This window comes from Cyprinodon variegatus, unplaced genomic scaffold, assembly GCF_000732505.1.
Source record: "Cyprinodon variegatus isolate N-32 unplaced genomic scaffold, C_variegatus-1.0 Scaffold42, whole genome shotgun sequence".
In the NCBI taxonomy this organism is placed as follows: domain Eukaryota; kingdom Metazoa; phylum Chordata; class Actinopteri; order Cyprinodontiformes; family Cyprinodontidae; genus Cyprinodon; species Cyprinodon variegatus.
Genome location: NW_015150495.1, coordinates 1,308,929 through 1,333,817, shown reverse-complemented (window position 1 = coordinate 1,333,817; position 24,889 = coordinate 1,308,929). Strand labels below are relative to the sequence as shown.

Sequence of the window (24,889 nt, the reverse complement as noted above, 5' to 3'; positions counted from 1 at the left end):
GAATTAAAAAAAATGAGTGAACAAACCACCTTAATAAAAACACATTTATTTTGTAAAGCTGAAGTCACAATTATATTTAATTAAACTTTTAATTCATTAATTTACTGAATAAAATAGAACAATAACATTTGAATTTGAATAACCTTTTTTTAAACGATGAACCTCTTTATACCTTTCAAAAACAGGAAGATTTGTGAACAAAATAAAGGTTTGTCCCAAATTAAACATGCAGGCATTTTATATAATGCAGGCCTAACAACAAATGTAGGCTAAATGAGAGATACATAGACATACCATGCTAATGGGAGCAGTGGGCCTGATGGCTTCTAGTGTTTGTCCAGTCTGGGCTTGATGTCTGTCAGAGCAAAACGCATGTCATTCTCCACATTCAAACATGATCTGTGTTTAGTTTTCAGTACTTTTAAAATGGAAAAGCCGGACTCACACAAGTGAGTGGTTGCAAATGGAAGGAGACATTTCAGAGCCCTTTCAGCTAGGGTGGGAAACTCTTGTCTTACATACAGCCAGAAAATATTATTTGTAAGCTTTAGGTGAATGGTTTTCATCATGCAATTATATCCGGACAGGAATATTTTAATTATTTTTATTCAGTAAAAATAATTTCATGTATAACTTTTTTTTTTATCTTCAACTTCCCGCGGCCCTCCTGGTGACCCCTGGTGCCCCCAGGGTTCACCACTTTGAAAACCAGGGGTCTAGAGCTGTTCTAAAAATTTGTTTGGTTTACACGTATGTATACAAAATGATAAAATAAATCTACGTTCAAGTCTATTTAGGTTATTGTTGAATTATAAATTAAATGTAATTGACCCGAGGAATGAAATAGTTGTAGGATTGAGAAACAAACAAAAAAAGTCTAATAGGACCTGTTTGACAACATGAGACTAAAAGTTCTCAAAAATAATGGCATACGAAGGCATTTCCAATTGACTGTGGGTCTGAAGTGGGAACCAGTGATGGTCATTAGCCACAAAGGAAGAGAACATGAAGAATATATTCCTATGAGTCGCCTTCCAACTAATATTAATCCAAGATCTAATTTATGACATCTTTAGGAGGTCACAGTAGGACCCTGAAGAATATCTAAAGCACTACTCTCCTGCCTCAGTAAATGTCAGTGTTCCTGTTTCAACAATAAAGAGATGGGCATAAAGGTATGGAAGAAAGAGTTCGGAGAAGAAGACTGCTTTTAAACACGCTGTATGTATTATAAACCTAAGACATAATTTACAAATGGAAATATCAGACATACAGTGAGAGGTTATGCTGAAATTTGTACTGGGATGATCAAAACCAGGTCCAAGGCAAACATTTTGCAACTTTGCATGTAAATTAACGCTTGGATTATGTCTGCCTTTTGTGTTCAGATTGAACAATATAACTCTTAACTAGGCAGTTTTGACCTTCTGCGTGTAAAAGAAAAGGGCTGCTCAGTGCAGCAGTGGGTAGCACTGCTGCCTTGCAGCAAGAAGGTTCCTGGTTCGATTCCCGGCCCAGGATTTTGCATGGGTTCTCTCCGGGTACTCCAGCTTCCTCCCACAGTTCAAAAACATGACTGGTTAATTGGCTCCTTTAAATTCTCCTTAGGTGTGAGTGTGTGGGTGAATGGTTGCTTGTCCTGTGTGTCTCTGTGTTGCACTGGGATGGACTGGCGACCTGTCCAGGGTGTACCCCACCTCTCGCCCGTGGACAGCTGGAGATAGGCACCAGCACCCCTCGCGACCTCACTTGGGATAAAGCGTGACGGAAAATGGATGGATGCTTGTAAAAAAAAAAAAATCTATCTATATCTCTGAAAGCTCCCAAACCTCTGATTGGTTTTGCCAGAATGGAAACACGCATAATTCCCTTTGCGTACTCTAGGTGTGGCTCTAAAATGACCCTGGTGAACCCTGGCTGCGTTTTAGATTAAACAGGGAAGTGAAAGTTTACCTCACACTTTACAAATGTATGATAAAGCCCCTCTTTTTGTTATTTTGCTTATATTAACCTTAAGATGAAGATATTTCCCTGAAGACATCTGCAAGTTTTTCATGCAAGTTGAGAAAACTTAACCTGCAAATGTTGCTCAATCAAAAACAAATTACAAAAGACCTTTTTTTTTTCCTTTCTGTTTTTTTTTTTTTACATGTCAATGATATTTCATCCAAGGGTATCTGAAAGTGGTTTAATTCCACGGAGACCATGTTTTATTAAAAACAGCCTTTTTTTCCCCTGCATGTTTTACCCCGCTGGTCACATAAAACAACAGATATTCATTCGGGACTCTGAGGTAATTGACTTCGCCCAGTCACCACCTGACTTTAATTAACCGCACAGCACATTCAGCTGCAGACCTGCAGTATACAGGAGTCATACTGGAGAGTGGGATATTAATTAACTCTAAGTACATATCAGAACAAATCAAAGTAAGTCATTTCCTCCCTGTGTTTAATGGGGATTGTACAACACTTCTTGCAGATGTAATTAATGGAACGAGCAATGAAAAGACTCAGGGTTCTTATCGGAAAATGGTGACGACATGGGAGGCTAAGATTTAATTTGCCGTAACATTTTTCTTTCTGCCATCCAAGATTTTATAACTACGTAAACTTTGTTTAAAGCTGCCTCCTTTTTAGTATTATAGTCATCGACTCGCTCCACATGTGGCTTAATTGCTTTTTGTTACAATTATTTACAAAAAGGGAATTAGAGCTAACACGTTGAGCTGTGATTTATGCCCTGCCTAAACTAGTAAGAATATTTTTCTAAATTATTTTCTGTTCTGTTTGAACCTTTAGTCTAGGTGCAAATTTCAGTTTTTGGTTAGAATAAACTATTCTTTATGAGTTTAACCTCTATTGAGCCTTTTCAGGTGATGTTCTTTCAGATCTGCCTTGCTTTGTCCTATATTGTTTAAAGTAAAGGGATAAAAAATTCACTAGAAAACCTTAAATTACAATAATTTTTGCAGAATCTAGAGAAATGCTATGGGTGTTATTTTTGTATAGTTCTGTTGGGACCTTTGTCTGTGGGGTACTATATCATTTGTTCAGAAATGAAGTTATGTGTAATGACGTGGAATGGCACAGGGAAAAGGTAATGAACACGCTAAGAAATGGAGGTGCAAAACGATATGGAAAGCCCAGACACCAGCCAAAATCTCACAGTAATTAGAAAGCAATCCTGCCCCTTGTCAGGGAAAATTAGAGTAAAGTAAAATAAAGTAATTAAAAGTAAAGAGCTTTCTCAAGACCTGTGCAGCCTTAATAATGGCATTGGTTACAGAAGGATTTTTAAACTTCTGAATGTTCCAGTGAGCACTGTTGATGCCATATTTCCAGGAGGGGAAAGAACATTGTTTCACCATAAACTGACCAGGGAATCCTCACAAGAGAGGAGTGAAAAGGAAGAGTGAAATAATTATCAGAAGAGTTGTCAAAAGGCCAAAGACCACTTGTCGAGAGTTTTAGAATTAGCAGGTTCAAATATTTCAAAACAATAAGTAATGCACTCTACCGCCATGGCCTGTATCCACGATCACCACATAAGACTCCATTGCTGAACAAAAAGCATGTTGAAGGTAGTTTAAAGTTTGCTGGGGGAGTATAGTCTGGTCAGATGAGACCTAAATTGAACTCTTTGAATGCCATAATACACATCATGGTGTGGGGCTGTTATCAGCATATGATACTGGCAAACTTCAAAAATTGGAAGTTTGGAGGAATAAAAAAATGTGCAGAGACATTCTTGATAAAAAATCTGCTACCATCTACCAGGATGGTGAACATGAAATGTGGGTGGACATTTCAGCAAGACAATGACCCCAAACACAAAGCCAAAGAAACTCTCGGTTGGTTTCAAGGAAAGAAAATAAAGCTGCTAGGATGGCCCTGCCAATAACCTAACCTGAATCCAATAGGGAATGTATTAAAAAAACCAAAGGTCAGAGTTCATACTGTAGAAGAGGCCCACAAAACCTTCAAGATTTGAAAACTGTTTGTGTGGAAGAATGGGCCAAAATCACTCCTGAGCAATGCATGCAACTAATTTCTCCATACAGTAGGCATCTTAAAACTGTCATTGCCAACAAAGGCTTTTGTGCAAAGTATTAAATACATTTAATTGTGTTCAATACTTTTTTCTTGTGTCATTCAACATCATTACACATGTTTTCCCAACTTACCTGTTGCCAGTTGTTTCTGATTTATCTACTCATTAAACTGTTGAAGTATTAGCTATTGTAGTTTTGTTCTACCTAAAGCACCGGGGCCAACACCAGCAGTTGAAGCATAAATGTGGACCTTGGTTTCAGAGCTCTTCATGGACCTCTTTTTTCTTTTCTTTTTTTTTTCATTAAATGCAGGATGTGGCGGCCTAGTGGTTAGGGCATAGAGATTGGAATCCTCCAAGGTTCTTGGTTCAAGCCCCACTCCCACAGACTGCCACTCTGGGTTCCTGAGCAAGACCCTTAACCCCCACACTGCTCCCTGGGCGCTGCACAATGGCAACCCACTGCTCCCCAAAGGGATGGGGGTAAATGCAAAGAGTTCATTTGGTTGCTCTGTACTTGTAACAGTGTAAGACAATAAAAAAGCTGGGAAAAAAATCTGAAAAGACGACTTGGATCAAGTAGTTGGTTTATGTAAGCTGCTTTTAAACATGCCTCTGTTTTAGGAGCGGTTTAAGTTCAAGGGTCATTAGTGATTGTTTTCAAACTCATTAGAGCTTCAATTATCCTAGCTACTTATATATTTTTTTTTAGCAAATATTTTTGAAAGGTGTCCGTATACTTTACTGTTCCACCAGTGGACCACATTAGTTTGGACGTGACTGCCATACATATCCTGCAGTTTAAAAGTAAAAGCCGCTTTTATTTTTTTGTACAATCAGCTCCCTCTGCTGATTTGCGAGCCCCGCGCGCGTGCGCGCCACGTGCGGAGGCGCCGGCGTTGGGCACGCGCGTTTGGCACATCGAACGTCTCGCTCAGAGTCCCGCATGAAGCGGTGAAAGCAGAGATGCGCGCCTTGTCTCTGCCCGTCTCTCTCCCTTTTTCCCACTGACTGAATATTTTCTGCCTCTTCCTGTCCTTCCACCACTTATCCCAAACCTCCACTTGCTGCAGGCTCCGTCTGCGCACTGTATTTCTCTTGAACCTTTCTCCGCGGTTCCACCGGTGTGTTTTCCCCTCTCCCCCTTGGTAGGCAGGGGGACAACAGTTAGTCACCTCCCGTTAGGGAACCATGACCACGACCAAGGAAGGCAATGCGCCGTCGAAAGCGGTTCAGCAGCAAGACCAGGTAGAGAGAAGCTTAATTGCTTATTTACCTGCGCATTTATTTATTTCTTTTCTTTTTTGTTAATTGCATTTATCTGCTACATTACTCTGCATGGTAGTTTAAAATGTGTTTGTTTATAATATGCATGTTCATATAATAGTCATTTTGGATTTACCATCTGCAGAGTTATGCATCACGGCTGGAGGTTACCCACACATTCCTATAATAATAATTATTATTTCCATAATTTCTGCCATGCATTTAACGCTTTTCAGTGACTTGCGTATTTCCATTCCCTCTCAGCAGAAAAAAAAAAAGATCTCAATGAAGCCAACTTCAGGCTTGCAAAACTGCCACCGATGCTCATGCAGCACATTTTAATGACATCCTAAATATGCTTTTCCTCCAATAGAACTCAATTAACCCGAGTTTCCTGTGCAGACCGGAGCCCTTTTAACACTGTTGCACGTCTCCATGCTGCGCTCTGCTCTGCTTTCTGCTCATTTCTCATCAGTGTGCCTCTGTGGAGCATCTGTTAATGCTCCTCCACATGGGAACCTGCAAAACTTCAGGCAGGAATTGAGCCTGTTTTATGAGCTAGGAAAAAATAAGGCTAGAAAAAAAGGGAAATATAAGTATTTACCTTATCCATTTGGCTCCTAAATGAATTAAAACAAATGCATGCAACATGAACTAAAATGTCATATTTTAGTTCATGTTGGTTGCATGCAACATCTACCATCTCTGCTGGTGCATATTCACTTTCCTGTGTAGATCAACATGATGCATTCATTTTTTTTCTTTCTTAAAATAATATTTTCAAAATTCTGCTCAGCTGTCAGCTTTAACTGCAGTTTTGGATGGAATATGTCACCTGCATCTTTAACTATACGACGCATGTCTAAAAATGACAGAAAAGGTGACTGGGGACATTTCTTTTATTTATTTATTAACTTGTATTTATTTGCTGGCATGTGGGCAGTCTTCCCCTGCTTAGCTGTAGCGGCAAACTGTCAGTCACGCCCTCGGAGGAGCTTAAAGATCTAACAATCAATGCTTGTGTATTCAGTCCACACAGAGCAGACTTTACAGACCTAATCCCCAACATAACTAGGTGATAGATTGGGAATTTAGATAATACTGGAAAACTGGCAATTAACAAACTTCATTATTTGTCCCTATTAAACCAAAGCTGCTGCTTGCGATCTCACTGAATCTCTTGTTGTTTGACAGTGGCTGGTTTTATTCATTCATTCACTTCCAAGATGTTTTGACAGCTTTGCAAAAATCAGAATTTATATTATAAGGCTCATACTCAATGAAAACATTTCATTAGAAACAACAACTGAGATAATTATAGCACAATCAACATCAACACTTCTGACATCTAATGACAGATCAAAATGATGCATCTGTTAATTTTCTTCAGGTGTTTTCATTAATCTATCAAAACATTCTGTAAATTTATAATTCTAATGTGTGTTTAACTCTTAACTGTCTAGGCTAATGAGTCAAAAACGATCAGTTTTTGATCGCTGGAGAATGTATTGGTGCGTGCAGTTGTGGATTTTTATGGCTCACTACCCAGGGGGGCTGAGCCGGTGGAGTGGCTTCAGTATTTAATAAAAAAAGAGGCATTATGAATGTCATCCATGCTTCCTTTTGTTTATTTAGATGTTGCATAGATGCAGGTCATTTTCATGCATCTGTTAGTGTCATAAGTGTAAGGAAATAAGGTCATATACAGCAGGTATCTAAAGATTTTTAAATTAGCTCATTTTCACCTCATTGAAGTGATATTTTGGCTTCTTTTAAGTAATGTTTTTCATTTGATCATCTCTTGTTCATAATATCGAACCAGTTCCTGAACAAGAACCAACCTGAACTGGGCTAAAGAGGGATTTTTAAAACATGTATCGATCCGGTTGAGGAAACATTAATGTTGCCATCTCTTTCTGAATGCAGTTTGTCAGGGGAAGATGACTTTTTAGTTTGTGTAAACAGTGGCAACAGTTTACACGTTCAAAATCACAAATTTGACTCCAGTACATGGTATTTTAACATCAAAAAGCAAAATGAAGGTTCAATTTTTAGCAAAATACAAGCAAAGTGTTGTTTAATGGATCACATTGGAAAAGTTTTTCCACCATAATGAAGTAGATTTACCAATAAAAGTGAAATCTCCTAGCGGTGTCTCTAGTAACTGCTTTTTAAAAAAAACATGTTTCATCATTTTGCAGTTATTGGGTGCAGCGTATGAGTAATTGTGTTTGATAGAAGTTGGATATTGCATTCACTGATAATAAACCTGATCAAATATTGTGTTTATTTGGGGGCTTTACAAACTCCAGCCAGTCAGGACATAAAGTCCACACCTTTCCAAATGGGAAAAAAGACGGTAAACAGGACATTGTGCGTGCAATTGATAGTGGATGGCTAAATGGGAACTGTGACTGGGATCAATATGAATGCTGGAGAAACTTTAAATAAAGGGAGGAAAACCAGAACTATTCTCTCTGGTGGAGCAAAGCAGCTGACGTTGCCCACCATCAGCTGCTGTTTCAAACTGCTTATTAACTGAGATTTTACACTGTGTTCTATTTGATCTGTTTTCAACTTTTACAAATCGATCTCCGCTTTACTTCTGTGGTTCAGAAAAGTGGCAGGATGTGGCTGCAATAAATTATTGCTGTGAAATTGTCTGCACTGTATTCACTGATCGCTCTCACACCAATACTGTTTATTGCTCTAAAGCTATAGGATTCACCCACGTTATGTCATTTCTGCCTTTTTTAGATACGCATTGAAAACCTTTCCCCCCAACAGCAACTCAAAAGGCTTTAATACTTCATTTAACAGGAAATTTTGATTCAAAAACCGATGGAAGAAAACTAGGTAAGGAAAAAGTATCGGTATCAGATATTGGGCACAAATTGGGTCTTTATACTTGCTTACTTTCTCTATTCCATCCATCCATCCATCCATCCATCCATCCATCCATCCATCCATCCATCCATCCATCCATCCATCCATCCATCCATCCATCCATCCATAACTCTTCCTCCCTGATCCTTAAATTATTACCAACCAGTTTCTCTTAAAAATGTCAAATAATAGTATGGTGAAATCAAGCCTCTTCCACTTTCAGTTTAATTATAACCCTCAGATCAACATCTACCATGTTTTAAAGCTATTCAGAAAGAAATGAAATAATTGCAGTTTTCCGTTTCCATGGTGTTGTTAAAAAAATATGCTTTGCATCCACGGACTTAACGAAAAAATAGGATTAATTGACGTCCGAGTTTGAGATGAAAGACTTTTTGTTTTAAAAAAAAGATTCAATTAATTTATATTGGGTTATGTGTTTAATATAATCGTCAAGTATCTTTCTGGTTTTGCTGATAGAAAAAAAAAATTATATATATATATATAACAAAATGCTGTAATTTTAGACACTACCTCCCTAATCATCAGTTACAGTCCCAGAGTTGGTTTATTACCCTTTTCATGTGGGCAGATATTGGAGAAAAAGCTAAAATTGTCTTTTAAAACAAGCATCAAGTGACATTTTCCCTAATTACTTGGAAGATTAGAGACCCGGTGGTGCTGCGACATTGGCGGGTCGTTAGAGTAATTGTGGCTTTCTGTGGATTTTTTGGTCAGTGTGAGGCTGCAACAAAGTGAAAAATTGCCTTAAAACAACCTTAAGGTTGTTAAATCCACAGCTGTCCATTTGCACACATGTCGACACACCAGGATGAGAAACCATCCAGAGACAATGTGATTGCGTGAGGTCCTGTTGATACCTGCTGATTGATGGTGTGGTTGCGGGGCTTGTGGTCCAGGAAAAGGGAGCGCGGTGAGAGGGCAGCTCTCTAGAGACAGCAGCAGCAGCTCTTCTGTAATCAACCGAGAGTCGCAGCTCTAGCTCTCATTAGTAAAACAAGGCGAAGGGTGTGAAGGTGCAAAAGGTGGACTATGGAGGGGTAGGTGATGTATCTGCAGAGGCAAGGCAGTTTAAAATAAAAGAATGCTTCATTATTCTTTTAAAACTAATAAATCTGTCCCCACACAGAGCAGGTTCTGCTTAATATGTCCCCAAACCAAACAGACTTGGATTTACAGTAGTGTATAAGTAAGCCAGGCACTAAAAGTTGTTTTGCATATTTTTTAAATATTTTTGTGATTTATTTAACACAAAAACATACAAAACCAGAAGGAATACAATACCTCTACATAAGAAATTCTACATAAAAACCTTAAAGTTGTGGCATAAATGTATTTAGCCTCCCTGAGTCATTTATTTTGCTTCTAAAGAGGGTTCTTGAATTACAGTTGTAAGTCTTTGGTGGTGGTAAGGGGTTGCGGGGTTGCCCACTACTCTTCCCATGGTAGCCTAAAACTATTCAGATTGGGTTGACAAGGATGTGAACACCAGCTTTGTTAGTATGCTGCCTTTTTTTTATTGGATTTATGTTTGAACCTTTAGTAGGCCATTCTAACACCTGTTAGTGATTTGATCCATAGTATGTCAGACTGTCTATCAGGGTTGCCCAACATTTACCTTCATTTATATATCCCCATTAAGTGGGGAGTGTTGGCCTAGTGGTTACAGCAGTGTGCTTCTGTTCTGAGAAGGTTGCAAGTACCCAGTTCAATCCCCACAGCCTGCCTGAGCTTGGAATCCTGAGCCCCACTCCCACAGAGTGCCACTCTGGGTCTCTGAGCAAGACCGTTAACCCTCCGATTGCTCCCCGGGCGCCCCACGATGGCAGCCCACTGCTCCCCAAGGAGATGTGTTAAACGCAAGGAGTTAATTTCTCCAGGAAAAGATTTATAAAGTTCAATTATTATTATTATTATTATTATTATTATTATTATTATTATTATTGAGTATCATCAACTTCTACGGTGTTTTCCTGCTAAATCAAATGACTGCCATGATGTTGCCACCAGCATGTTTCAGTTTGGGTATGGTGTAATTAGGCTTTTAGTTAACAAACACACATTCTCTTTGTATTTTTATCAGAAAAAGTTTTATTTTTTGAATAACACAGGGTTCTAGCCAGCATGATTCAATATAGCAAGCCGCTAAGCACAAATTTGTCCCCGCTACACTAAAATTCAGGCTGCAATGCTCATTTTCGACCCTTTGAATGACATCTAGGTCCTAGGGATCTGTCCAGCGTATTTCAGCACAGACACTGGTTATACTGAAAGTCGGCAAACATACGCTGAAATTAGGCTGATATGCTGACTTTTATTGAACGTAACGACTGTGAAAACAGTGCTTTCAAACCCATTTTAACATATATGTGAGAAAAGGGTCTGTGAAAATGTAAACTTTTTGCCCTTTAGATTGTCATCGACTATCCCTGAGCAGTTTAAGGCAAGTGAATACATGCTCTACCGCCCCGCCAGCAGACAGAGAGACAGCTTTGAAAGCAATGGTGGAGTAATGTAAGTAATACCAAACGGCCTGTCTGTCAAGCCGAGCCGACCAATCAGAATGATGCTTTTTTCCCCCCCTACCCAATAAAATGCAGCATCGCTCTGCTGGTGTGTAGCCGCCTTACCGCTGCTGTGGAAGGATCGGAGCAACATCTGTGGGTCAGTCTGATAGTTTGCCTATTGAGATACCTACACCATGTTGCTTTCAACACTAAGAAAACAGATGAAAGTAAAAGGAGTGGAAATAAATAGCAAAGAGACCAAAAAGAAAAATTACTTTTTTGAAGTGATTTTATACTGTCTGGCTAATAGGGAGGCTACTTATGAAGATTCTGGTTTATTCAGTTTGACCATTTTCAAATGTTTAGTTCTAAAGAAATTACATCATATGTAATTTTTTTAGACAATGTTTTTTATTGGTTTAACATGAATTATCCTAAAGTATTCTTAATTACTTTGTATTTCATATCTTCCAGGACGTAAATGCAGGGTCACAAGTTTCCACACTTACTTTAGCATTCAGCTCTGCAGCAGAGGAACCTCTATCATTCAGGCCAATAATTTGCCTTTTCTCCATTTTTATTGCCTTTTATGTGTCTGTAAAACTTTGTTAGACTGCATTTCTGTTACTGCCTGAAGTTATGAACTTGGAGACCGTGAAGAAGAGCTGAAACGTACAATCTGCCTCGCTGATGTAAAATTCTTTAGCATTTCACGCTAGCAGAATAGTAAAGGACTTTGGGAGTATTTAGAGGCAAAGCCTCGGATCGTGCCATGACGGCAGCTTGAGTAACAGCTGAGGGGAGCAGCCTGTGGGTGTTGGTGAATTAAATGGTCATCTCAGGGGCCAGAGGAAGAGAGCAATGATAGACATAGCCTTAGCAGGGCTCGGATGCAGCAGCCTTTTTTAAGATTCTGTTAGAGCCTTGAGATATATCTTTTGTTATGTTTTATTGCCGCCGTGGCACACCAATGTGGTGATTTCACTTAACAGAGCTTTCAGCTGTCAGGGTCTAAGAAATGGCTCCTATTAGAAACCAATTACAACTCTTACCTTCCTTAGTGCTGTCATCGGAAATATGTTGTAAATAGAGTCATTTAAAATGAGAAATTGGAAATTAAAATGATCAAAATGTTAAACAAAACGGAATACAAATAAAACACCAACTATATATGAATATGCCATTCTGAATAATGTGAAAAAGGGATGCACTGATAAGGCTTTTTCTGACTGGTTCGAATTTAAAACAACGCCGCTTTATTTCTAACTATTCTGTTTGACTTCTGAAAAAACAAATATATATAGGGTTTGACAATCAAACATTCTATAACTGTGAATTTTCCTATATTGGCTGGGAAACCACCGTATTTTACCCCTCTTTCCTTTCTTCCTCCTGTATTAGCAGTATCCCAAATTCAATGTATTACAGAATTATATTTACTAGAGCTGAAACAACTAATCGTATTCATCGTGATGAATCCATTATTAAAATAATCCTCAGCTAATTTAGTAATCGATTAATCGTTAAATGGAGATTTAAAACAGTTTATATCAAAATTGTGAAAGAAATATGTAAACATTTTGCAATTAAGATAAAAGAAAAATGTTTTCATCAGTCAAAATCCTGTATCCAGAACCTCTCAAGTTTTAGTTTCCAATTGTTGTTCCAAATTTTATACCATTATTAATTGAGAAATAGAAATAATAATCGACAGATTAATCAATTTATAAAATAGTCATTAGTTTCAGCCCTAATATGTACAAAAAAAACAACAACCCTTCATTCTGGCTCCTAAAACAAATCTATTGCTTGCATCACAAGTCAAAATCTTGTTTACAAAATATTGTTTGTTGTTTGCAATTGGTTGATAGGTGGTTTTTTAGCTTTCTTTATGCACCTGTATTTAAACATAATTGATACTAGACTGGAGTAGTCGGAGGGCTCCTAGCGGATATTGAAACATTTTTAAACCCAAAACTTGACTGGTAGGACACATCCTTTTACGTTTATACATCAAAACAACATTTTGATCAACAGATGCTAGCCACCTGATTGGTGGATCATTAATAAATCATGTTTCCTTTTCATAGCAGAAACCGACTAAAGAGATGATAAACAGAAATGTAACATGCAAAAAAATTGGCGTCATCTTTCTATCTTAGTTAATCTACTTTTCATTACTCCGTATGTACCTTTGTGGTGCTCTTTGTGAACTCTTGAGTTTATTCATTTCCCCATCAGTCATGATGTCCTGCTAAACCAGATGTCGGTGTGACCTGTTAAAGAGCGAGGCGGTCACACACAGGGAGATGTCTCTAGATTAGATTGTTGTGCAGATTTTTACATCCAGGCACCCTGTTGTTCACCTTGGATTAAAAAATAAAATACTTCTTATAAAACTGCTGTAGCTATTTAATCAGCATGCAAGTGGGGATATTATGTTTTCCTCATTTGTTAACATATTTAGCGTTATTAATTTTTTTATTTTTTGTGCACACTAAGTTACAAGAAAAGTCACCTCAGGACACTTTAAGTTGAAAGTAAACAAGCTAATTAAAGTCTAATCAGAGAAGACTCATTAAGTCCAATTATAATGCAGTTTAACGCATTTAACTATAATTAGGTCAGCATAAATGAGGCTCAATTTTCTAAAATTATTATTAGCAACCAAGAAAACGTCAGAATATCACTATTTATATAATGTCTGGTTATTGAGGGGGGGTTAACAAGGAAAGTGGAAGACATAATTTTAAATGAAGCTCTTTGCTGAAAAGAAACGTCCAGCAGAAACAGATTTCATGAATGTTTATCTAACTGTTCCAATCAATTAATTAGGGGAATGGATAGACGTATAAAAGCTCAAAAATACATAATTGAGAACAGCTGTGTGGGAAACGAGAGCTAATTATAAATAAGGTGTTCTGGATAGTCTGTCAAAATGAGTTCTGAACAGGTAGAGAGAAACCAACGACTGGATCAACAAACATTGGTGAACAAAGCAAAGTGGCCTTTATCAAGACATTTAGTCATTTAGGGAAAAATAAAGACGACATTTGTGGTCAGGAGAGCAATGCATCTTTAATTGAATTGGCATCTCCTCCAGCCTTATTTAGCTTTGTATTACAAAACGACTTAAAAGCTGAAGCAAACATTTGACAACAACTGCAGTACTGAGTTGGAAGAGCGTCAGAACAGATCTACAACATTTCTGACAGCAGATAACAAAGTGGTGACTCATTGTTTGTGTCCCTTTATGCACAGAAAGAAAAAAAATAAATGAAAAACTTTGAGTTGAAGTAAAATCCAAATAGTGACAAGTGTATGAATTTTATGATGATTAGCCTGGATAGTTAACAAAACCTTGTGAATAATTTTCTTATCTTAATTTAAGCCTTGTCATTGTAACTCGCTCAGGACAAAATATCCTTTAAAAAAACTTTTGGCTCAATAACTGACACAACAATGTTTTCAGATTCTTACTCCCTGCTTCTCTGCATTGTACATACAGGATCTGCGAAATTAGGGCTGGGCGATATTGCCAGAAAATAAAATGTCTGATTTTATTTTTCGTTCTATATACAATTTTTTTCCGATTAATTAGGAAAGCAATAAGGGTTTCCTAAAGACACCATGTCTTTGGCTCTGCGCAAAGTGACCCTGCTCCTTTCATGTCATCATGTGCTTTGCACAAAAGATTCGGCTACATTTAGCTGTTTCTTAGCTGAGATTTGTTGGTTAGTGCAGGTTTGTTCTTCCCAGAGAGGCATGTTTCCATATTTGCAGTTCCAAACAACAACTTTTTTTCAGAAGAAACTTCTCACTCACCTGTAGTTTGTCATTTGCTGTTTCTCGTGTCGCCAGCCAAACTGCAACCTGAGAGTAATAATGGAACTACAGAAACTCTAGGGAGCCAAAAATGTGGCGTTATTAAAAATAAAAAAAACCTATTACATTTTTTAAAATCCCCCATAATAAAATATTCTAATTAATTCATTTACTGTAATCGATTTTTGCCAAGGCCTAGTTGAAACCTTTGTCATCTTGTAACCATGCAACCTAAAAACTTGCAGCAGATAGCTGTTTTATTTTAGTTGAAACAGAAAAGCACTGGAAAGCATTTAAAGTATAATACATTTTTTGCATGTTTATGTTCAAGTGTGACCATGTAAGTAGTGATTATAGTGTAAAAAGATGCACATCAGATTATTATGTTTGGTCTAGATTAAGATATTTAGATAATTAGGGCTGTAGTTATCAATTATGCTGGTAATTGTATAATCAACAATCTAAAAAAAAATAGGTTTTAGTATATTAACATATCTAGATAAACATTTTGAATAGATAGATAGATAGATAGATAGATAGATAGATAGATAGATAGATAGATAGATAGATAGATAGATAGATAGATAGATAGATAGATAGTCTCTGCTTCATCACTTAAATGCTGTATTCAAATAATTTTGAATGGTTGAATATCCCTTTTTAGATTACTGAATGACAACAGGTACTTCTCCAAAGTCATTGCTAATTTCTCTCCCCCAAATGCTCCAGATCAGTAAACGGTAAAACCCCCTGCTTTCCCAGGCTTTTTCAGAGAAACCTGTCACCTGACGTTTACTAATCAAATGTACTTGAATAGCTCCTGCTTGCAGCTAGCTTTCCAACTTTAATCATGTGGAAGCAGTGAACATGTACTGTTTTTTCTCCTGGCTGTAAGTTTGAGATTCTACTAAACCTTTCACTGAATATTTCCAGCTAATCTTCAATCTGTGCTTTGTTTGCCTATTCAACTCTGTCTGATTCAGTCGAGCATATCTCTCTGATGAAATACACAGAATTCATTTGAAATCTCACATCTGATTGGCCGCATCAGACTGATTGTGTTTCTTCTTTATTACATCAGTCAGAGAAGGAAAGCAGAAGGGACAAAACGGATTAGCACAACTATTCACTTTGTAAATCTCAATAGATAATGCGCCAATGGCTGGTGCTTGGTGAGCGCCCTTGACTGATAAGAGGGGATGGAAGATGGATTTAGAGGAGGATTGGATGCCCCTAATGTTTGTGCTGCAGTTCATGCTGAGGGCAATTATGAACAATTGAGCCGTGATGTTGGGGCCTGAAGTGGAGATTAGAGGCGAGATTGCCAGACGGCCATCTCTGCCATCCGTCATGATTGTTGTCATGATTCAAATGTTCTTTGCCGAAATGGCTTATGAGATGCGAGAGGTGCCTTAATTTGCCAATAAATATTCAGTGTTTGGTGAAACGGTCAAATTAAATGTCACGACGATCCGCCACCTCGTTAATAGTGGATGTAGGCGTCAGGTGTGTGGGCACATGTTTGACGTTTTCTAAAAACTCCTCTGGAGGGATTTCTATATGTGTTAAACTGTCTTGTTTAGGGAAAGGTCAGCAGGTTTATGTCAGGCAGAGTCTCTCGCTGTAACACAGAATGTTCATGTATAGTCCAGTGAACACTGCTTCTTTTATCAACTTGAGGAGTGCTCTTTTAGAAATGTATCTGGCAGGAACAAGGGTAAGACTATTGCAAAGACTTGCATTAAAACTCAGTTTTCCACAGTCTGAGTGATGCTGGCTGAAGCCAGATACCACATACATGGCATCTGTCGTTCTTCCGGAGGCAGCTAATGAATGTGAACAGAGGAGGAGGGTTTGTGGTGCAGATTGACCCACCAAAACACCTGCGCGGCATCGGGCGATGTTAACCAGTAGGCTAGCTTTGATAGAAACTTATTATCTTCTGGGCCAAATACAAAGACTGATCGGACCAGGGTTTGACACCTACGCTTATAAGACAGTGTTTCTTCATATTAAAATATCAATCTAATACTGGTTGAATGAAAGGAAACAAGAAGAAAAGAAACACTGCTGTAATATAAACCATTTACTTGTATCCCTGGCTGTACTGAACATTCAGGGTAGTTTCAGGGTTATTTTTATGCCACAAGGTTAACCTCCAACAGTCTCCACCGCTCTGTCCCTACTTGATCCAGTGTGATTTATCCATCTCTATAGGTACAAACTGCTGAACCAATTTGGAAGCTTTTATGTTGGGATGTCGTTAATGTGGAGAGAATCAGATCTATTCGGGAGCAGCGGAAAAATTTCTCCACAAAGTCGATAATTTTATCAAGGAAACTACTACTAAACTATCACTTCCAGAGCTTTAGGGGCCATGAAGTAATTAAACAAACTAGGGCTGTAACAAATTATTATTTTGCAAATCAATTAATCTGTTGATCATGTATTCGATTAATCAATTAATAATCGGACAGCCAAAGATTCTTTAAAGAACACTTTTTACAAAATTAAACCAGGGGTGAAGCTCAAACTTTTCCAATTGAGGAGTTCTCGAAAGTATGACGGAGTGTTAGGGCCAGGCTAGAGACTTTTTTTTCTCCTATTTCGAGAATTTGAAAAGTCGTAAAATTGCGAGAGTAAAGTCGTAACATTACAAGAATAAAGTCATAACATTACGAGAATAACGTTGTAATATTATGAGATCTTCCCTCATTGTTTTAGGTAAAATGTTTTGCTTTAAGAAAAGCGATACTAGGAACTAAAAGATCGATATTATATTTTTTTCCCGCCCCCCTAGTTACCATGGATCTCTTCTCTTAGATTTCCTCTTGCATTGGCTCCCATTATATTAACCAGATTTAACAGATTTTCATAGCCTTTAGCCTTAGAAATTTTTTTTCAAAATGATCTTTAACATTTACAGTATTATATTTGGATTATCAGTGCAAAGGAGGCTGAACTTTTGTTTCCACTTCGCAATGCTACACTACATCATGTATATTTATAATTTGTTTTGTGAAAAAAATACACTTAACTTAGATTTTTTTCTAGATAGATATAGGCGCTTGGTGAGAATACTGGGCCTTCATTTGTAGCCTTGATCTTTTGTATTCAGCCAAGTGATGTTTGTTTAAAGAAGATAAATAAAACTCAGCCCTTTGGAATTTAGACCTTTAGTTTTTAGCTGATTGAATCAATCATCTTCAGACTATGAGCTTGCTTGTGTAATGTTTATGCATACTACATTCACCAAATGCTGATGAGTGTTTATGGTTCAATGTTTGTATTCTCGTCCACTTTTGCTTGAGCTTATCTGTTGCTCGCCTCAGTCCGTCTGAGCTTGTGTTTTCTGGCCTTATCGACCGGCTGTAATTAGGGGCTCAGAGCTGCGGAGCAGGGAGACGATCAGGAACCGCCATGTTCCGACGAGCCTCTAATTGATACGCCGGGCATATCCAAGTTTGCTGTCTGCCATCCCCAACCCACCCTCCACAACCCTCGGGGCCCTCTTGTTGTCTCTGCACCACCTCCACATCGGCGACAAACGCTCAAAAGAGCGAGTCCTAGTCACAAACGATAAGCAGGTAATTGCCTGTGGGCTGGGATGCAAATTAGGCGAAGCTTGTGCTCCGGCTTCATTGGACACACTGCCAGGGTTGTTTTTTTTGTGGCACTGTTGGAGGAGCTATGATGGCTTAAAGTGATGCACACCTTTGCAGTAAGCTAGAGCTGTCATTATGTTTCTCTTACTTAAGCTTTGAATGCAAATCTGCGGCAGATTTATTTTCCTTTATCACCCAGGCTCATTTGTAGCTGTATTATTTGAAAACTGATGAGCAATAAAATCCTCCCTTTCTCTTTCAGAGTTCTTCTAATTGCTTCATGAAGTAGCACACAAAGCCACTCGATAGCCTGCAGCGGCCTAAAGGCTGTGACCAGAACTTGGCACCTCTGTGCTCCGCTAGGGCACAAATCTAGAGGAATGAACTTGCTTTTCAAAGCCTGGGCCAGTCCACCATCCAGCGTTTCTGCTGACATTTAAAGCCTCAAACCTTTAGTGGTATTGTTATGGCTGCAGTGAGTCTCCTGTGAGGAATACAGATACCCTTTCCAATTGATCAGCTCGAGATCTTTAACGTGACAGCCCATCACATTACAGTGAAAGGAGCGTGAAAGTATAGGGGAGGGGATGTGGTTAGATGCAGTACAGTCCCTTCCAAGTTGAAAAGCGTGCATCTCAGTAATCTGACAGACGTGTTGTCCGCTCGCCTCCCCTGAGTGCCGATCAACTGGCACGCATCCTGCGCTGCTGCCTCCTCATGCTTTCAAACATGGTCAGAGGCGACGATGTCAGCCCCCTGCTGATTTCCCATGGTCAAAATATTGGCAGCTATTGCGTGTCTCCTCAGTAGTGCTTAGTGTCCGTGCATGAAAGACCGACTTTCATCATGACATTTGCTGGGCCCACTCCAAATGCCCAGCGGTCGCCTGGTTTCTATGGAGATGTTGTGCCTGAAAAAAAGTTTTTTTTTTTTTTTTTTTTTTTTTTTTTTTAAAAGGGAAACACAGGTTTGAAACAACGGATTTTGGACATGAGGTATAAACACCTGAAGTCCCTTAAAAAGAATATACATTTTATGATTTATTAAAAAAAAAGATGAAAAGCAAGTTTATTGTTTTAGTGATTGGATGTTAAAATAGAATTGAACTACACTGGGAAAAAAATGCAACCATTTTCGGCATTAATAGATTACTTTAACACAATTATTTCATTTTAGCAGGGTAGGACTAAATATGATTAAGTAAATGCCAAAAGCGGTTGAATTATTTGGTTAGTGTAATTATAAAACTGGTGCTAAAATAGTATTAAGAATTGAAGTCTGATAGGTGTAATCAAGTACATTATTTACTAATATTGTGGTTTACAAGATAAAGGTATTCATGTTAACTGTTTGAGGTGGTGGATGGGTCAGGTGACTTAGCTCAGCAGAAGCTTTTTACACCAAGACAAACAAGATAATGCAGGACACGAAGGTTCCTAATGAAGGTTTATCAGGGTTTTTAGGAGAATTTTGGGGGTTTTGAACCAAAATAGCACAACCAGAATTCTGCCCAGGGGACATATGGGCTACAAACGTTTTGATAAGTGATCATTTTCGTCAATCATTTTCTTCTCATATTTATTTGTATATATCACCTTGTGAAAGGGGTTGTGGAGGTGAAGACATTTTGTTTTGCTGCAAAAGTTATATCATAATCAGAAAATTATTTGTGCAGGTTCCTTCAGCAACAACCCATTAGAAAGCAGTAAGTACTTCTCTGCTCTACAGTACAACAAGTTAAAAAACCCAAAGTCTCTCTGCCACTCTTAAAATTTGCTCCAAACTTTAAAAGCACAGTAGGTGGAAATTAGAACCTGGCCCTGGCCTCGTTAAGGGGGAAAAAAATGGATCCCTTGTTTAGTGTGTTGGGATTGGTTTTACTTGTTACTAATAAATATGGTGCCGTATATATTAAAAAAGCCTTTACCATATATACCATCCTTTGCAGTTGAGCTCAGTGATAAATCATTACAAAATGAGTGTTTTGTGTGCTCTATAGTTTCTTTATTTATTGCATATGGTGGTTTTCTTTGCAGAAAAAACTTGGCTCTAGTAATCACCCTAATAAAACCTGGCTTGAAGTTTTATTGCACAGTCAGACTGATTTACTCTATTATTTTCAAAGGCAATAAGCCGCCTTGATTAAAAGTCCACACTGCTTCTAGTTTTACATGCTTGAATTTATCCTAACTGCATTTGCCTCACGGCCATGTTTGTTGTCAGAGATGCAAGGAGCCCAACTATATCTGCTTACTTAAGGAAGAAAATAATTTTTCACTTGGAGTTAAATGATAAGCCTCTTAACTTGTTAGATTGCAATTCTTGAAATCATCAAACTGTAGTCTTTTTAGAAATCTAAAGTAAGTGTGTTAGCAGATGGATGACATCAGAAATGTATTGTGGTATAGCTGAGTTTTAAACCTGGAAAACAAATACACCAGATAGAAAGCCACCAAATCACAACAAAAAATAAGGAAGTTCTGGTAGAGTTCGATGAGCTAATTTTAATGTTACTAGGATGACTGGTAGTGATGAGCCGATGCTTTGAGGGGTGTCGAGAAGTGGAGGGGGCGTTTCCCTGATGCATGTATAGAGGAAGTGTCAGTATTGAAGATGTTGGAGTTTGAAGTGTCAAAGTAGGAGAATTTCGGTCAGTTGGATAGAGTTTGGATATATTCTAAGTAGTGTTGCGCCAATGCCATTTTTTGGTCCCGATACCGATTCCCGATATCTGACAGTGCAATATCAATCGATACCATAGCGATACCATCTATTTGAAATTGATGTGTGTGTATATATGAAGAACTTTATACTACTTGGATGTTAAATAATTTCCATCATGGCTTTGTCAAGCTGCTGCCTACCTTTGCAAAGCAGAAGAAAGACTAATACAAAGTGAATCCATTAGAACTTTTTATTGCCTTCCTGGAATGGGTGACAATAGTTGAATAAACTTTTGGTTCTCAAAATGATATCGGTGCCCTATTTGTTGGTACTCGCTGATACTGATACCACCATTTTAGTGCAGTATCGAGGACCTGTCCGGTACTGGTATCGGTATCAGTGCAACACTAATTCTAGAGTAGATTGGTTATATATATATTCATTATTTAGTGGGGGTGTGAATTGGCAAGAATTTGGCAATATGATACATATCACAATGCCTGTGTAATGATATGGTTGATCCTATACATCAACAAAGACAATATATTGGTTTAAAAGTTTTATCAAAGTAAGACAATGAAACTGTATTATGTTATTGGTTTTTTATAACATGTAAAATTCCTTTGGCCATATTTTGACCCAATATATATATATATATACAGTATATATATATATATATATATATATATATATATANTATATATATATATATATATATATATATATATATATATATATATCAGACAATGAGATGTATCAGTATTTTGAATCAAAGACTGTTGTCTATTGAAATATAGCTAGATTTATTTTTCTTACACCCCTATTAATTTTCTAATTTTACATTTTGTTTTTGCCTTCTTTGAATTTATATTCGGGTTTGGGCAAGTCAAAAATCTGATAATTTTCTTTTTACTTCCTTTCATTAGAAGCTTGAAATAACATTTACTGAAAACAAATCATTAGTCTTTAGAACATGTGAACAAAGTTCTTAACTGTTATAATAAACACACTTTAGATGAAAGGGATGCACTTACAAGACTACAATAAATTTCTGTAAACCAGAAGAATCCTCTGCTTGTCTGATGCATTTTTACCAGCAGGGGCCAAAATAATTTGTTGAAATTCAATTCCATCACGCTGGGAAGCTTTATAAAGATGTCTGCTTAGTGACAACAGAGTGAGTTAGAAAACATTAGCACATTAAGAGCCCTCAGTGGTAACTTTACCCATATGTTTTCACCATCATCAAACCTCAAAGAGGCCTCGCCAGCTATTTTTAATGGGAGATTAAACTTCTCATTTTTTATTTATGTATGTCCTGTTCTATGAGAATGTGTGTTTAGATACTTGCAATTGACGAAGGATGCATGGCTATCAGTTAGTATAAGACATAGGTCTGTATAGCTCAGCGCCAAAGAAAAAGGCCAGCAGGGGTGGCAGCAAAAACATGAGTCATAGCTGTTTATTCCAAAATCCAAAGATGGCATCCGTTTGCAGCACCATAGGGAACACAGTAGCATACAAAGTCTGTTTTAAGGATTGCAAAAATATGACATCTATACCATAGTGACGAACACGCACCTGAGCCTTCATCACTCCCCACCCTCCACACTCACCTCCACCCCAGCTCTGCTACAATGACTAGAGAACAATACATTTGTACCAAGCTATAAATTTGAACTAAGCAATACAGGAAAGTAACAGGAATTTAAAATTTTTTTCTTTGAGGAATAGGATGCTCCCATCTAGGCATGGGCCGTTAAGAAATCCTTACAGTATGATAACCAAATATATCAGTTTTACAGTATCCTTATATCATACACACTATTTTTAAAACGTCTGACTTAAAAAAAGAGACAAAGAATGCATGAATGGTTGCTGAATGATAAGGTGATCTGCATAAACGTAATAGTTTCGATAACCTCTAAAGCACAGCATTTAAACCATAAACAGCTGGGTTTGTCCCTCTTCGCTTCCCGCTACTGAGGGTATCCTTGTTAGTTTTAACGGTCATTAACTTGATTTTTACCTATTTCACTGGGAAGGTGAATGTGTCTTTATTTTTACCGCATTTATACTGTATCTACTTTTTTTAAATAACTCTCTTTCCATCCCTTACATTTGCAAAGTGCTATAGATACATTTTTATTTAATTATTGTCATAGTGAACTTTCATTTTCAGTGGATGCTGTTTGAGATCACAGGTGCCATGCTGAAATGTCTCTTCCTTGCAGGCTCTCACTTTTCTCCGAATGATTTTTGGCCCCTGTATAAATCGTTATAAGTAAAAAGAAGCAACAGAAATTAGAAGTACGGGATGCCCACAAAGCAGTTGATGTGATCCAATGGCTCCATTGCTTGGCACACTTCCAATATTTGATTTCAGTAATACCTTTATAGGATAAGTTAAAATGCTGTACACACACCCACAATCCTCTATGATGATAAGAAAAAACAAAACGAAATTTAAGCATTTCTCCCTGAAATGCAGAATTTGTCAAGGGGACCCTTTGTCTCCGCTTCTTTTCAATTAAGCATTGGAGCCCTTGGCAATTGATATCAGAGATCCTCTAGAGAATAAAGAAATTCAAGTTGGTCGGCTTGAAATCAGCGTGACCATTTATGCAGAAGAGGTGACGAGCCACAGGTTTCAATTCCCTTGCTCTTAGATGATGTAAACCTGTTTGGCACAGTAGCAGCCATTCAAAATGGCCCTTCCCAACTTCCCAGCCTAATGGCAGCCCACTTCCAGCCACTGGTGTGACCCCCTCCATCTCCTGGGTGTGCATATTTTTTTACTCTGTATCCTTTCCCTGAATTACAGGGTCTGACCAGGAGATGACAATTCTCCTTAGATCTTAATGTACAAAAATCATGACAGAATATTTTTGTACAAAGATTGATGTATAAAAAATAAATTGTAGGGGAGCAGCCAAGGGCTAATCAAGGAAACTGGGGACATTTTGAATGGCTTCTACTGCACTATATCTGGCTACAGCATTAACTGAGGAAAATGTGATTGTATGCCACTACTGTAGTTGTCACCTTAATGCATTAATTTCTAAAGACATTGCCTATTACTGTGGTTAATAATAATTTCACTTACATGGGCCTTCGATTGGCCAAAAAGTATGAGTACCTTTTCGAGTCTAACCTTTTGGGAGATGGAACCATCATTAAGGACAGTGGACAGTCACAGCGTCCTCAATGCTAGGGCCAATTTATATTGTCAAGATGGTATGTTTACCAAGATGGCTATATATTTTCAAAATTGACCAGTATATTTATGGTCATCATTCTTTAAAGCTTGGACTCCATCATAATGATGTTTATATGTATGATTATACAAATCACATAGAAGTTCTAAGAGGTTTCTTCATCAACTTGTTAGGAAAGGTAGCATTGGTCTTCCCATTCTAAAACATTACTATTGAACAGAAAAAATAGATAGTTCTGACTCAGTAGATTTGTTTGTTTCAGCTTTAGGTCATCCTTCAGTACATATTTCCACAGATGAAGGCTTTTTTGTTCTGCTTTGCTGTTTCCAGGCCTTCTACTGGTTGATAAGAAAACCTAACTTGTCCTAACCTTAAAGCAGAGGTGGGTCCAAGTCGTTGTTTTACAAGTCATAAGTTAGTCTCAAGTCTTTGCCATCAATTCTTGAGTCAAGTCCAAGTCATTACTAAAAAAGCCTCAAGTCAGCTCTCAACTACTGCAGTTTGCATTCAATGTTTTCTACCCTTTAAAGCACAAAGTAATTCTATATATAAACAGGTGATGTATGCTCCTGTATTATGGAAAAAGAAAGCAACCCTAGTCTTTTTATAGTACATTTTCTGGAAAAATTATTTTAAGGTAACAACAGGTCCATGTAAAAAAAACAACTAATAAATAAATAAGAAAAACAGTGGAGTGGAAATAAAGCTTTTTTACTAATATAAATGGAAGACGGAAGAAAATAATGTTGATACACGATAGGGCTGGGCGATAATTCAATAACGATATATATATCGATCGATAGACGTGTGGCACAATAGAAAAAAAGAGGGTCGATAAAAGTTC

The 24,889-nt window shown here is 37.7% G+C and overlaps 1 protein-coding gene across 5 annotated transcripts in view; it reads left to right on the top strand.

Annotated features, from left to right (window-relative positions):
- Positions 1 to 24,889, top strand: part of dpp6 (dipeptidyl-peptidase 6) — a 329,860-nt gene that overhangs the window by 147,811 nt on the left and 157,160 nt on the right. Inside the window, exon 1 of one of the 5 annotated variants that reach the window (XM_015370174.1) lies at positions 5,014 to 5,301. The exons of the other annotated variants lie outside the window; for them this stretch is intronic. Within the exon in view, the coding sequence (XP_015225660.1) occupies positions 5,245 to 5,301 (57 nt within the window). The 5' untranslated portion in view covers positions 5,014 to 5,244. Of the gene's footprint in view, positions 1 to 5,013; positions 5,302 to 24,889 lie in introns of those variants that run through there. 5 annotated transcript variants of the gene reach the window in all.